General features: G+C 37.8%; 1 protein-coding gene across 4 annotated transcripts in view; it reads left to right on the forward strand.

The window, feature by feature from the left end:
* Positions 1–14,255, forward strand: part of LOC117327904 (synaptotagmin-like protein 4) — a 191,304-nt gene extending 177,049 nt beyond the window's left edge. For 2 of the 4 annotated variants that reach the window (XM_033885138.1, XM_033885141.1), the window contains 3 exons: positions 707–936; positions 1,286–1,494; positions 5,379–14,255. In XM_033885138.1, coding sequence (XP_033741029.1) covers positions 707–936; positions 1,286–1,494; positions 5,379–5,521 — 582 coding nt within the window. In that variant the 3' untranslated portion in view covers positions 5,522–14,255. The remainder of the gene's footprint in view (positions 1–706; positions 937–1,285; positions 1,495–5,378) is intronic. The other 2 variants (XR_004532750.1, XR_004532751.1) reach the window with 2 other exon arrangements.
* The last annotated feature ends 1,130 nt before the right edge of the window (positions 14,256–15,385 follow it).

The following is a 15,385-nucleotide window of genomic DNA, read 5'->3' on the forward strand; positions in this document are numbered from 1 at the left end:
ATACACCTAGACAATGGGAGTGGTTCCTCTTATATACAACTTGACAATCGGAGTGGTCACTCATATATATACCTTGACAATCGGAGTGGTCCCTCATATATACACCTAGACAATGGGAGTGGTTCCTCTTATATACAACTTGACAATCGGAGTGGTCACTCATATATACAACTTGACAATGGGAGTGGTCCCTCATATATACACCTGGACAATGGGAGTGGTTCCTCTTATATACAACTTGACAATCGGAGTGGTCACTCATATATACACCTGGACAATGGGAGTGGTCCCTCATTTATACACCTGGACAATGGGAGTGGTCACTCATATATACACCTGGACAATGGGAGTGGTCCCTCATATATACACCTGGACAATGGGAGTGGTTCCTCTTATATACAACTTGACAATCGGAGTGGTCACTCATATATACACCTGGACAATGGGAGTGGTCCCTCATTTATACACCTGGACAATGGGAGTGGTCACTCATATATACACCTGGACAATGGGAGTGGTCACTCATATATACACCTGGACAATGGGAGTTGTCACTCATATATACACCTGGACAATGGGAGTGGTCACTCATATATACCCTGGGTAAAAACATTTGACATACAATTTGTTTCAATCTTTAAATGGCAGATTATTTTGAAATGTTCATGACTCTGATGCAATGAGGTAAACAAAGCTATCTTAACAGGTGGAGACACAAACCACATCACTGCTGACTTACCAAGGTGACCTAATCCTGTCACTAAGGTTGGTATCTAGGGACAATGTGAAGGAGCTCCTCACATCCCCAACCAAGACCAAGAGGAAGAAGGCTCAGCCAGATGGGCAATCTGGATTCCAGTTACAGGTCCTTGTCAAGGAGGCAAGGAACCTCACTGCAGTCCGCTCCAATGGATTCTCCGACCCCTTCTGTAAAGCGTGAGTCCTCTTTATATGTATATACTCTACCCTGCCTATAAAGACCACTCAAAGGAGAAGAGAAAAAGAGGTCTTTATATAAAGTTTTGTGTTCAATAGATATATTATGTATGGAACTGAAAGTGTTGGTCATTATAGACAGGTATTTGTTATAAAGAGACGACTTTAAGGCAGGTTGTAGATAACCAAATTTATCTTGTACATTGTTAACATTTGGACCTGTAAAGCCTTTCTGTATTTTGTTAAAAGTAACTTGGTATATTCTGTAAAACATAAACTTTGATATATATATACGGTAAATAATTGTATGATTTGACTCGGTGAAATATTAGTGATCTTCCCCTCACAGCTACCTGTTACCAGACAAGAGTAAGGGGCTGAAGCAGAAAACACCTGTGATAAAAAGAGACTGTAACCCTAAGTGGAACTACAAGTTTATATTTGATGACGTCAGCCCAGACGATCTTAAGGAACGTGGCCTAGAACTAACTATCTGGGACTACGACAAAATCTCCAGTAACGACTTCTTGGGAGGAGTCCGACTCAGCCTTGGGCTAGGTATGTTACAAACATTTATAAGAGCCAACATGTTTGTTGTATAAAATACAAGATGGATGCTGCTTTATTGATTTATCTGTTTGACATCACTTCAATTATTGTTGTGGGAACAACATCCAAACATAGACAATAGATCCTGATCTAAACAATAGCAATACAATATTTATCCTGTAACACTTCGGAAATTGATATAATTGTTACATAATCTATAATTATCCTATAAACTTTCGGAGATAATTACAATTTTATTAGCTCACCTGGCCCGAAGGGCCAGTGAGCTTATGGCATGGCGCAGTGTCCGTCGTCCGTCGTCCATCCGTCAACTTTTCCTTTAAATCGCTACTTGTCCTAAACTGCTCAGTGGATTTTGACCAAATTTGGTCTGAAGCATCCTTGGGTGAAGGGGAACCAATTTTGTATAAACGGTGGGTCAGGCCCCCCAGGGGCCTTAGGGGCGGGGCCCAATAGGAGAAATATAGCAAATTCTTTAAAATCCTTCTTCTTCTGTAGAAATGAAGGGATTTGATTCATATTTGGTCTGAAGCATCCTTGGGTGAAGGGGAACCAATTTTGTATAAACAGTGGGTCTGGCCCCCCAGGGGCCTTAGGGGCGGGGCCCAATAGGGGAAATATAGCAAATTCTTTAAAATCCTTCTTCTTCTGTAGAAATGAAGGGATTTGATTCATATTTGGTCTGAAGCATCCTTGGGTGAAGGGGAACCAATTTTGTATAAACGGTGTGTCTGGCCCCCCCGGGGCCTTAGGGGCGGGGCCCAATAGGAGAAATATAGCAAATTCTTTAAAATCCTTCTTCTTCTGTAGAAATGAAGGGATTTGATTCATATTTGGTCTGAAGCATCCTTGGGTGAAGGGGAACCAATTTTGTATAAACGGTGGGTCTGGCCCCCCAGGGGCCTTAGGGGCGGGGCCCGATAGGGGAAATATAGCAAATTCTTTAAAATCCTTCTTCTTCTTTAGAAATGAAGGGATTTAATTCATATTTGGTTTGAAGCATCCTTGGGTGAAGGGGAACCAATTTTGTATAAACGGTGGGTCTGGCCTCCCAGGGGCCTGAGGGGCGGGGCCCAATAGGGGAAATATAGCAAATTCTTTGAAATCCTTCTTCTGTAGGAATAAAGGGATTTGATCCATATTTGGTCTGAAACATCCTTGGGTGAAGGGGAACCAATTTTGTATAAACGGTGGGTCTGGCCCCCCAGGGGCTGAGGGGTGGGGCCCAATAGGGGAAATATAGCAAATTCTTTAAAATCCTTCTTCTGTAGAAATGAAGGGATTTGATTCATATTTGGTCTAAAGCATCCTTGGGTGAAGGGGAACCAATTTTGTATAAACTGTGGGTCTGGCCCCCCAGGGGCGTGAGGGGCGGGGCCCAATAGGAGGAATATAGCAAATTCTTTAAAATCCTTCTTCTTCTGTAGAAATGAAGGGATTTGATTCATATTTGGTCTGAAGCATCCTTGGGTGAAGGGGAACCAATTTTGTATAAACGGTGGGTCTGGCCCCCCAGGGGCCTTAGGGGCGGGGCCCAATAGGGGAAATATAGCAAATTCTTTAAAATCCTTCTTCTTCTGTAGAAATGAAGGGATTTGATTCATATTTGGTCTGAAGCATCCTTGGGTGAACGGGAACCAATTTTGTATAAGTGGTGGGTCTGGCCCCCCAGGGGCCTTAGGGGCGGGGTCCAATAGGGGAAATATAGCAAATTCTTTAAAATCCTTCTTCTTCTGCAGAAATGAAGGGATTTGATTCATATTTGGTCTGAAACATCCTTGGGTGAAGGGGAACCAATTTTGTATAAACAGTGGGTCTGGCCCCCCAGGGGCCTTAGGGGCGGGGCCCGATAGGGGAAATATAGCAAATTCTTTAAAATCCTTCATAGGGGAAATATAGCAAATTCTTTAAAATCCTTCTTCTTCTTTAGAAATGAAGGGATTTGATTCATATTTGGTCTGAAGCATCCTTGGGTGAAGGGGAACCAATTTTGTATAAACGGTGGGTCTGGCCCCCCAGGGGCCTGGGGGGTGGGGCCCAATAGGGGAATATAGCATATTCTTTAAAATCCTTCTTCTTCTGCAAGAATAAAGGGATTTGATCCATGTTTGGTCGGAAGCATCCTTGGGTGAAGGGGAACCAATTTTGTATAAACGGTGGGTCTAGCCTCCCAGGGGCCTGGGGGGTGGGGCCCAATAGGGGAATATAGCATATTTTTTTTAAATCCTTCTTCTTCTGCAGGAATTAAGGAATTTAATCCATGTTTTGTCTGAAGCATCCTTGGGTGAAGGGGAACCAATTTTGTATAAACGGTGGGTCTGGCCTCCCAGGGGCCTGAGGGGCGGGGCCCAATAGGGGAAATATAGCAAATTCTTTGAAATCCTTCTTCTTCCGTAGGAATAAAGGGATTTGATCCATATTTGGTCTGAAACATCCTTGGGTGAAGGGGAACCAATTTTGTATAAACGGTGGGTCTGGCCCCCCAGGGGCCTGGGGATAGGGACCCAATAGGGGAATATAGCATATTCTTTAAAATCCTTCTTCTTCTGCAGGAATAAAGGGATTTGATCCATGTTTGGTCTGAAGCATCCTTGGGTGAAGGGGAACCAATTTTGAATAAATGGTGGGTCTGGCCTCCCAGGGGCCTGAGGGGCGGGGCCCAATAGGGGAAATATAGCAAATTCTTTGAAATCCTTCTTCTTCTGTAGGAATAAAGGGATTTGATCCATATTTGGTCTGAAACATCCTTGGGTGAATGGAAACCAATTTTGTATAAACGGTTGGTCTGGTCCCCAGGGGCCTTAGGGGTGGGGCCCAATAGGGGAAATAGGGTTAATCCTTTAAATCGCTACTTGTCATAAAGTTATTAATGAATTAGAACCAAATTTGGTCAGGAACATCCTTGGGAGAAAGGGGAACAGAGTTTGTATAAATTTTTACTCTGAACCCCCAGGGGCCTGAGGGGCGGGGCCAAATAGGGGAAATAGAGATTAGTCTTTAAATCGCTACAAGTCATAAAGTTATGAATGAATTAGAACCATATTTGGTCAGGAACATCTTTGGGGGGAGGGGAACAGAGTTTGTATAAATTTTACTCTGAACACTCAGGGGCCTGAGGGGCGGAGTCTAAGAGGCCCAAGGGTCTTTCCCAACCTAAGGGACTTAGTTTCTTCAAACACAATTAGGTTGTAAAAATAATCCATAGGGTCTTTCAGTCCCTTAGAGAGTATGTGTATGAACAAATTGAACATGAACATTATTTTGACATTTGGTCAAATCCAACCAGGTGAGTTATACAGGCCCCATGGGCCTCTTGTTACATAACATATTTAAAATATCCTGTATCACTACATATCAATACAATTATTTCATATACTCTTTATCATGTAACATTTTAGGGATAAATATTTCACAAACCTCTTTATCCTGTAACATTTTAGGGATAAATATTTCACAAATCTCTTTATCCTGTAACATTTTAGGGATAAATATTTCACAAATCTCTTTATCCTGTAACATTTTAGGGATAAATATTTCACATATCTCTTTATCCGGTAACACAATAGGGCATACTATATTAATTCATTCTTTATTTCCCAAAATCAATGATTTAATACTTAAATTCTACACTAGGGAAGGTGGCTTGATATTTGAGGATAATTTTAAACTTTCACACGAGGGGAGGGTGGCTTAATATTTGAGGATAACTTAATTTCACACTAGGAGAGGTGGCAGAACAATAAAAAAATTTTTTAGAACATTTGTTGGACATTTGAGTGAAGTACTATAGACATGGACTTGTTACCAGGCCTGGAGTTTATTTTGAATCTGATAGAACCACTAATTCAAATTTTATTTATAATTATTTTCAGGACGAAGTTATGGTAAAATTGTTGACTGGAATGATGCTAAAGGTGAAGAGATATCAATATGGCAAGCCATGTTGGACAGACCTGATTCTTGGATAGATGGTACATTAATCCTACGTCCAAATATGGACAAAAGAAGATATTAGAATATCTCCATGCATATTTTTTACATGAAGTTTGATTGGATGGATTAGAATTTATAAAAAAATCTCATTTGAATGAAAGGACTGACCTTGATTGAGAATGTGACTACTTTACTGTTACCCTGTGGAGTTACTTGGCCTATAGTGTATGTGATGACCTATAGTGTATACGATGACATCAAATGTGAAAAAACAATATGCTATAAGGAACAGTGATGGTTATGTGTCAGGTAGAGTGAAACTTGACCAAACACAGAATGTCTCTTGATATTGACAAGTTGTAATTAATTACATACAATTAATACCAAATATGGGCATACGGTGAAACACAAATTCAAGTGATAATCATTGTATATATTGTTCTGACCAAATATGGATAAATCACACAAACTGGCAACAGGCAGTGATAACATGATTAACTTTATACCAAATATAGAAATGATGTAGATTACCTGTGGTAAGCATTCTTACCATAGTAGTGAGTATATATATATATACTTATTTAGTAGCTTTAAGACATTTTTCTACAGTGCCTGGAATCACTCTATATATATAAATAACATACATTAGGTGCCTCATCCTCATACATGTATGAAAGCCTCATTTTCATTCAGATTCTATATATAAACCAGTTAAACTTCATTCATGTATGGTAAACTTTATGTAGTGAAGCTTACATGATTAACAAACTTCCATTTCATATGTTCGGTTAAGTTTACATGATTAAAATTCAATGAACTTCATCATGTACATGTATGGTAATTTTATCATGTATACACATATATATGGTCAATATTTACATGAAAAACATTCACAAAACTTCATCTTTACATGTATGGTAGATTTCATCTCGTACATAAGTATATATTATGTATATGGTCAACTTTGGTACAAAACTGATCTCAATGTGTCAACGGCACAATCCCAAATCTACCAGCCTGTCCTTAATCTATCTTTTGTCATTCTGAGTTACATGTATGATTTGTGTGTTATATGGTAAACTATCATGACTTGTAACTAATATACGATATAAGTAGTGAATTCACATCACCTCATCAGTTTTTGTCCTCTACATCAGACTGAATTCTGGTCAATACACCAGTTGATATATATCTCAGTAACAAAACCTGGCTCTGAAGTTTTGTTAGAAAAGCTAAGCTGATCCTGTAGTTCTGTGTGACAAAGACTTAGCTGACAGTTCTGTAGTTCTATGTGACAACGGCTTAGCTAACAGTTCTGTAGTGATGTGTGACAAAGACTTAGCTGACAGTTCTGTAGTTATGTGTGACAACGGCTTAGCTATATAAACGGTTCTGTAGTTCTATGGGACACAAAAAAGACTTAGCCACATTATGGAGTTATCTGTGACAATGACTTAGCTGACAGTTCTGTAGTGATATGTGACACTGTTAAACACCAAATCTAAGTTCAACACCAAATGTCAATTCTACCATACATTTGTGCAATATATTTACCAAAACAAACCAGACAGGTTCATGCAATGTATGTTCTTCTTTAATTCGTATTTCTACGATATATTTGTGGTTGTGCAATGTATGTACCAAGACTTATGTATACCAAATATCCTGAAGGTGTTTCATCCAGACTATTGTACAGAGGATTGCAGTCATGCAGTTCATTTTTCAATATGTAGAGATCGAGTATAACCGACTCCCTGTTAATTGTTAGCTTCATGTTCAATTAGAGTTTATCATACAAGACCTCACACAAAAAGGTGGTAGAACACTATCTTAGTTCAGGCTGGGTAGGAGTATTATCTGGATAGTAAAGTCAGACGATCATTCCTGTTATATCACAGAAATAAGACTTCTAATTACTGTAATACAGGAACATTCCTGTATTGGTGAATATTAATGGTATCAACAGAAAAATGGTCTGGTACTAGAAAGTCTTCTTATTGAAGGAAAGTTTCGGCTCAGGAACAACCTTAAAGTTATTGCATTTAAAGAGGTACCATCTGATTAATATTATTTGTGTAGGGTGAAAACAACAAAGCAAGCAAAAGCAGAAATTTCCAGTGTTTCCTTTTCATCATTACTTTTTCTATAAACAACTTTTAAAAAGGCTTATTTTAAACATTTATGGAACCAATTGGGTTTTTTTTATCAGCCTGAACATCATTTAATTCCCTCTTAGTTTGCTAATTAGCCGTTGTTGTTGACAATGTTATTTTTGCCTCATCGTTTATCCTCTTTAAGCCAGGAATCCATTTTTGTAACAAGATTTAATTTATCGATTGCTTTAATTTGTAATTCAACAATCCTCTACAAATGATATTACAGGTCTGAAAGAGGTTGCTTTGTATAAGGGAATTTAATTGCTATACAATGGAAAGTGTTAAAAATAGAGAGGATAAAATGTCTGATGAAAGGGGCAACCTAAACCAGTATCGCAGAGGAAGAGTGAGTTGTCTCCCTTAGTTCATAATTACATTCCTTATATAATTTTGTAAGCTGTGCTTATGCCATTAACATTTGAATTTATTTACAAAGAAGATGAAACAAATCATTGTACACCAAAGCACTGTTATTATTGAAATGTGATGTATGTATTTGTGATTTTTTTGTTTAATTAGAAGAATAGAAATCAAACATGTTAAATCTAACAAAATTACTTAAATAAGTTGAGTATCATTCCTCAGTTATGATTTATCAATGAAATATTGGATGTGAGAATTATAACAAATAGAATTTTGATGTTTTGAGGTTGTATGTACATTGTATTTGTATTAGATATTTACCTACATGTTAAATTACCTATGTTATTTATATACGACTCCTGTATAACTTCCTTCTGTCCTGTATTCAATGGTTTATGGTGCTGTTTCCCTCCGTGGCTAATTTTTTAATTGTTGACGTGGAATCTCATTTTACATGTATAATCCAGTTTGTTTACAATCCGCATAATGAGTGTGTGTAATACAGAGAATTACCTGGAGCGCCATATGGTAGAGGTACAAAACTGTTCAAAGTGTTCTCACCATGACAACACTTATTATCATTCTGTTTGTATATACGATATATTATTAAGAATTAATAAACATGGCGCCTTCCTTCCATGTATGCTGGTGAGCTGAACGAATATAAAGATTTTCACAAAAACAGATATTGCTAGATACGATTCGCTATGACAGTAGGAAAGGACAGTCTGTCCCCTAGTTCATACAGGGTAACCCAGTGCTGGAAACATACTCTTTGAAGGACAGATATCCAATAATGGGAGATTTACGGAGAGAGACTAGAATGTCATCAGTATTGTATGGATTTACAGAGAGAGACCAGAATGTCGTCAGTATTGTATGGATTTACGGAGAGAGACTAGAATGTCATCAGTATTGTATGGATTTATGGAGAGAGACCGGAATGTCATCAGTATTGTATGGATTTACAGAGAGAGACCGGAATGTCGTCAGTATTGTATGGATTTACGGAGAGAGACTGGAATGTCATCAGTATTGTATGGATTTACAGAGAGAGACTAGAATGTCATCAGTATTGTATGGATTTATGGAGAGAGACCGGAATGTCGTCAGTATTGTATGGATTTATGGAGAGAGACCGGAATGTCGTCAGTATTGTATGGATTTACGGAGAGAGACTGGTATGTCGTCAGTATTGTATTGATTTACGGAGAGACTAGAATGTCGTCAGTATTGTATGGATTTATGGAGAGAGACTAGAATGTCATCAGTATTGTATGGATTTACGGAGAGACCGGAATGTCGTCAGTATTGCATGGATTTACGGAGAGAGACCGGAATGTCGTCAGTATTGTATGGATTCACAGAGAGAGACTAGAATGTCGTCAGTATTGTATTGATTTACGGAGAGACTAGAATGTCATCAGTATTGTATGGATTTACGGAGAGAGACCGGAATGTCATCAGTATTGTATGGATTTATGGAGAGAGACTAGAATGTCGTCAGTATTGTATGGATTTACGGAGAGACCGGAATGTCGTCAGTATTGCATGGATTTACGGAGAGAGACCGGAATGTCGTCAGTATTGTATGGATTCACAGAGAGAGACTAGAATGTCGTCAGTATTGTATTGATTTACGGAGAGACTAGAATGTCATCAGTATTGTATGGATTTACGGAGAGAGACCGGAATGTCATCAGTATTGTATGGATTTATGGAGAGAGACTAGAATGTCATCAGTATTGTATGGATTTACGGAGAGAGACTAGAATGTCGTCAGTATTGTATGGATTTACGGAGAGAGACTATAATGTCATCAGTATTGTATTGATTTACGGAGAGACCGGAATGTCATCAGTATTGTATGGATTTATGGAGAGAGACCGGAATGTCATCAGTATTGTATGGATTTATGTAGAGAGACCGGAATGTCATCAGTATTGTATGGATTTATGGAGAGAGACTAGAATGTCGTCAGTATTGTATGGATTTACGAAGAGAGACTAAGATGTCGTCAGTATTGTATGGATTTACAGAGAGACCGGAATGTCATCAGTATTGTATTGATTTACGGAGAGCGACCGGAATGTCGTCAGTATTGTATGGATTTACAGAGAGAGACCGGAATGTCGTCAGTATTGTATGGATTCACAGAGAGAGACCGGAATGTCATCAGTATTGTATGGATTTATGGAGAGAGACTATAATGTCATCAGTATTGTATGGATTCACAGAGAGAGACTAGAATGTCGTCAGTATTGTATGGATTTACGGAGAGAGACTAGAATGTCGTCAGTATTGTATGGATTTACGGAGAGACTAGAATGTCGTCAGTATTGTATGGATTTACGGAGAGAGACTGGAATGTCATCAGTATTGTATGGATTTATGGAGAGAGACCGCAATGTCATCAGTATTGTATGGATTTACAGAGAGAGACGGGATGTCATCAGTATTGTATGGATTTACGGAGAGAGACTAGAATGTCATCAGTATTGTATGGATTCACAGAGAGAGACTAGAATGTCGTCAGTATTGTATGGATTTACGGAGAGAGACTAGAATGTCGTCAGTATTGTATGGATTTACGGAGAGAGACTAGAATGTCGTCAGTATTGTATGGATTTACGGAGAGAGACTGGAATGTCATCAGTATTGTATGGATTTATGGAGAGAGACCGCAATGTCATCAGTATTGTATGGATTTACAGAGAGAGACGGGATGTCATCAGTATTGTATGGATTTACGGAGAGAGACTAGAATGTCGTCAGTATTGTATGGATTTACGGAGAGAGACCGTAATGTCATCAGTATTGTATGGATTTACAGAGAGAGACGGGATGTCATCAGTATTGTATGGATTTACGGAGAGAGACTAGAATGTCGTCAGTATTGTATGGATTTACGGAGAGAGACTAGAATGTCGTCAGTATTGTATGGATTTACAGAGAGAGACCGGAATGTCATCAGTATTGTATGGATTTACAGAGAGAGACCGGAATGTCGTCAGTATTGTATGGATTTACGGAGAGAGACCGCAATGTCATCAGTATTGTACGGATTTACAGAGAGAGGCCGGAATGTCATCAGTATTGTATGGATTTATGGAGAGAGACTGGAATGTCGTTAGTATTGAGTAAACTCCATTGATAGCATTACATGAAGAGTGCTAATCTTTCGTTACCTGACCAATTATGACAGTTCTGAACAAAGAAATCCACACAAATTATGTCCGATCTGTTTTGTTATGTACCCGTATTTTACTAACCTGATACACACTCTGCCCACATGAAGCACTTTTATTTGTGGATCCTAAAATGTATAGAGCTGGCTCTGTGATAAAATTATACATGTGTATCCATTACCTTGTTCTCAAAAATAAATGAAAAAAAAAAAATTACATCTAAAGAAAAAGAATATGAATAAAATGGTGACATCTATGCAATAAAGCTTTCTTATGGTCTCTAAACACTTAAAGTAGTGTTTGATTTGAAACTGTCTACTTTATAGTCACCGATATTTTCCTTTTAATGTTTATAATATCACTTCCTAAAGTCACTCTCACATTACAGAATGTGAAGTTGCCTCGGATACCAAGAGTACTACCGTAATATAGATGTATTATAAATATGAATAAATTCTATCGTGTTTAAATATTTTTGAACAGTTTTATTACATAAATACGGTATTATTGCTTATTTTTTGTTCATTATATATACAGTATCGTTTAAGTGATATTTATGAAGTATAGAATTGAATGTAAAATGTGAAGTTGTGACAATTTGCATGATATCATATTTGTTAAATCTTTTTTTTTTTTTAAATCATATATTCTATAAAGTTGCTGTTAATTTTTAAACAACTTTCATGATATATACATTCCAGTATGATTAATTAATTAATGTATATTGCTCATAAAAAGTTCTCATGTTTTTGTACATTGAAAACCCCATCTTCATATGCCATCCAGATATTCTGTTGTCCCATTCAGAGTTTAAATGTGTTTGTTTGAAAGTTGCAATGTATTGTATATGCATATATTGTTATTTTTTTCTATTGAAGTTAAATGTATAAAATTATTCATACCTGCTATCTGATTGTACAGAATTTTTACTCCATTTTCTACTAGAATTTTTCACATACCCCAGTGTTTTCAAATGTTTCCTTTTCTCTTCATAGAAACAGAAATCAATGAAAGCCTTCATTCAGCATTTAGCACCTAAATGAGTTCTGAATCAAACTGGCAGAATTGTATTTCCTAAGTCGTACTGTAAAACACTAATGTACAAAGAGGTAATGATCCTGTACCACTAGGTAGAAAATGTCATACAATGTACCTGTACAGGTCACTACCATAGTACAAACAATGTACCTGTACAGGTCGCTACCGTAGTACACACAATGTACCTGTACAGGTCGCTACCGTAGTACACACAATGTACCTGTACAGGTCGCTACCGTAGTACATACAATGTACCTGTACAGGTCGCTACCGTAGTACATACAATGTACCTGTACAGGTCACTACCGTAGTACATACAATGTACCTGTACAGGACACTACCGTAGTACATACAACGTACCTGTACAGGACACTACCGTAGTACATACAATGTACCTGTACAGGTCGCTACCATAGTACATACAATGTACCTGTACAGGTCGCTACCGTAGTACATACAACGTACCTGTACAGGTCGTTACCGTAGTACATACAATGTACCTGTACAGGTCGCTACCGTAGTACATACAATGTACCTGTACAGGTCGCTACCGTAGTACATACAATGTACCTGTACAGGTCGTTACCGTAGTACATACAATGTACCTGTACAGGTCGTTACCGTAGTACATACAATGTACCTGTACAGGTCGTTACCGTAGTACATACAACGTACCTGTACAGGTCGCTACCGTAGTACATACAATGTACCTGTACAGGTCGCTACCGTAGTACATACAATGTACCTGTACAGGTAGCTACCGTAGTACATACAACGTACCTGTACAGGTCGTTACCGTAGTACATACAATGTACCTGTACAGGTCGTTACTGTAGTACATACAATGTACCTGTACAGGTCGCTACCGTAGTACATACAATGTACCTGTACAGGTCGTTACCGTAGTACATACAATGTACCTGTACAGGTAGCTACCGTAGTATATACAACGTACCTGTACAGGTAGCTACCGTAGTACAAACAATGTACCTGTACAGGTCGCTACCGTAGTACATACAACGTACCTGTACAGGTCGCTACCGTAGTACATACAATGTACCTGTACAGGTAGCTACCGTAGTATATACAACGTACCTGTACAGGTAGCTACCGTAGTACAAACAATGTACCTGTACAGGTCGCTACCGTAGTACATACAATGTACCTGTACAGGTCGTTACCGTAGTACATACAATGTACCTGTACAGGTAGCTACCGTAGTATATACAATGTACCTGTACAGGTCGCTACCGTAGTACAAACAATGTACCTGTATATGTGACAGTATAAGTACTTGTACAGGTATTGTTAATGTTTTGGTTGTAGAGTAGGACTAACCCCGTGTTACTAAGCATGTATAAACCAATTTGTGGTAAAAGTGTGTTGACTGTATATGATGTCCCTTGAACTGGTACAAAATAAAAAAATTCAAGTTTTCTTCAAAACGTTAAAGTTAATACTTAACCTTTATAGTTCAGCATTTATTCATAAATAGTATTCAATTAATCATTGGCTTTACAGAAAACAGATGTTCAGTAAGTACATTTTCAACATACATATAGGTATAATAGTAATGTCAGTTACTATCTACAACCAAGAAATAGGCGTGGCTCCTCTACAGGGGACTAACTGAATACCAAAAATAATCCGGTTACAGTAAACTTTCAATTAATCACCAAGGGGCTTATTATCTATTTTACAACAAATTATTCAAATTTATTAAAGCAAAAGTTACAAAAGATTGCATCTATATGACAAATGAATATATGGCAAAGAAATCATCAGTTCAGATGACAACTTTGAATGTATCCTGTCATGCCAGGATCAATAGAGAAACAAAGTTTAAGGATTTTTATAATCAAAATATTTTAAATTTGTAATTTATTTTAAGCATATTTGGGTTTGTCTGCTTTGCAATGACTATATTGGAAATCCTAACATTGGAGTGGTCTCCCCTTGGTCAGAGAGTCTGTCTCCTGCTGCCAGAGTTGTGCAGCATACTTTATTTTGCACTGCTGTTCATCTATGTATACAAACAACTAAATACTCAAAAGTAAAACATGTAAAATGACAAAAGAGTTGTTGTTTTCTTTGTGATCAAGTTAACTTTTGTAGTCTATTCACCTGAACATTAATATTCAAACCAAATTACCCAGCATTGCCAGAATAATGCCAATTGTGAGGCCACACACCCGTCTGATTCCACTAACCACTCTCAGCTTGTACCTCAACACAGACAGTGTCTAAGGGCTTGTATCAGTAGTTGATTCATTCTCAGGATATGACCAAGTCATCTAGCTATTATATGTTATATGAATCTTTAACAAAGTATTAATGAAAGCAATCAATAGCCCTCAAACTCAGAGTACCACAGCTAAACAATAATCCAATATGGAGTACACAGTGTATAGGTCCCAGACAGTGTGATGAACTGTTGTATAAAGTGTAAATTCTCTAGATCTCACCAGTTCAAAGGATTAATTAGGGAATGGTCCTAATGAAGTTTTAGGGATATCCTGTTAGGACAGCTAGTAAACAATATCCTACGCTAGCGACCTCTTCTGGAAGGAATTTTACAACATATTGGAATGTGTAAGTGTGAACCAACCTAGATTTATTTGAAAATTCTGCAAAGTAGTGAAGATCACCCGATAAGACCTATCAAATTCACATACTGAATATTCCAGGAGTCAGCCTTTAATTGTCATGATCAGTGCTAAGCTTGCCAGGTTTATTTTAGGTCACCTGAGTGAAGCTCAGTGACCTTTTTCCTATCCAGCTCCATCTGTCATTGTACTTTGTCCAGTGTCTATTGTTAATTAACATTTTCACATTTTTGACTTCTCAAAAACTGCAGAACCATTTTTGACGAAATTTTGCAGAAACCTTCCTATGCCAAAAGGTCAACTAAATTTGTAAATTAAATGGTCCCCACCCCCAAGGGGCCTGAGGGACATGGCCAAGAGAGGTAAAAATACTTGATATTTCAAAAATCTTTTACCTCAGACAAACTCATCAAGTGCTTGTGAAATATGAAATACATTTGTTTATGTGTGAATATAGTTTCATATATGACATTAATGATAACCAACATCAAAGAATGATTAGGAATATTGCCAAAACATGTCAACAAAATGGTTCTATTCTGACCATCTCACTCAATCCTAAATACTGAAGCATGTGGACCTGACCAGATCTTGT

This window comes from Pecten maximus, chromosome 5, assembly GCF_902652985.1.
Source record: "Pecten maximus chromosome 5, xPecMax1.1, whole genome shotgun sequence".
In the NCBI taxonomy this organism is placed as follows: Eukaryota; Metazoa; Mollusca; class Bivalvia; order Pectinida; family Pectinidae; genus Pecten; species Pecten maximus.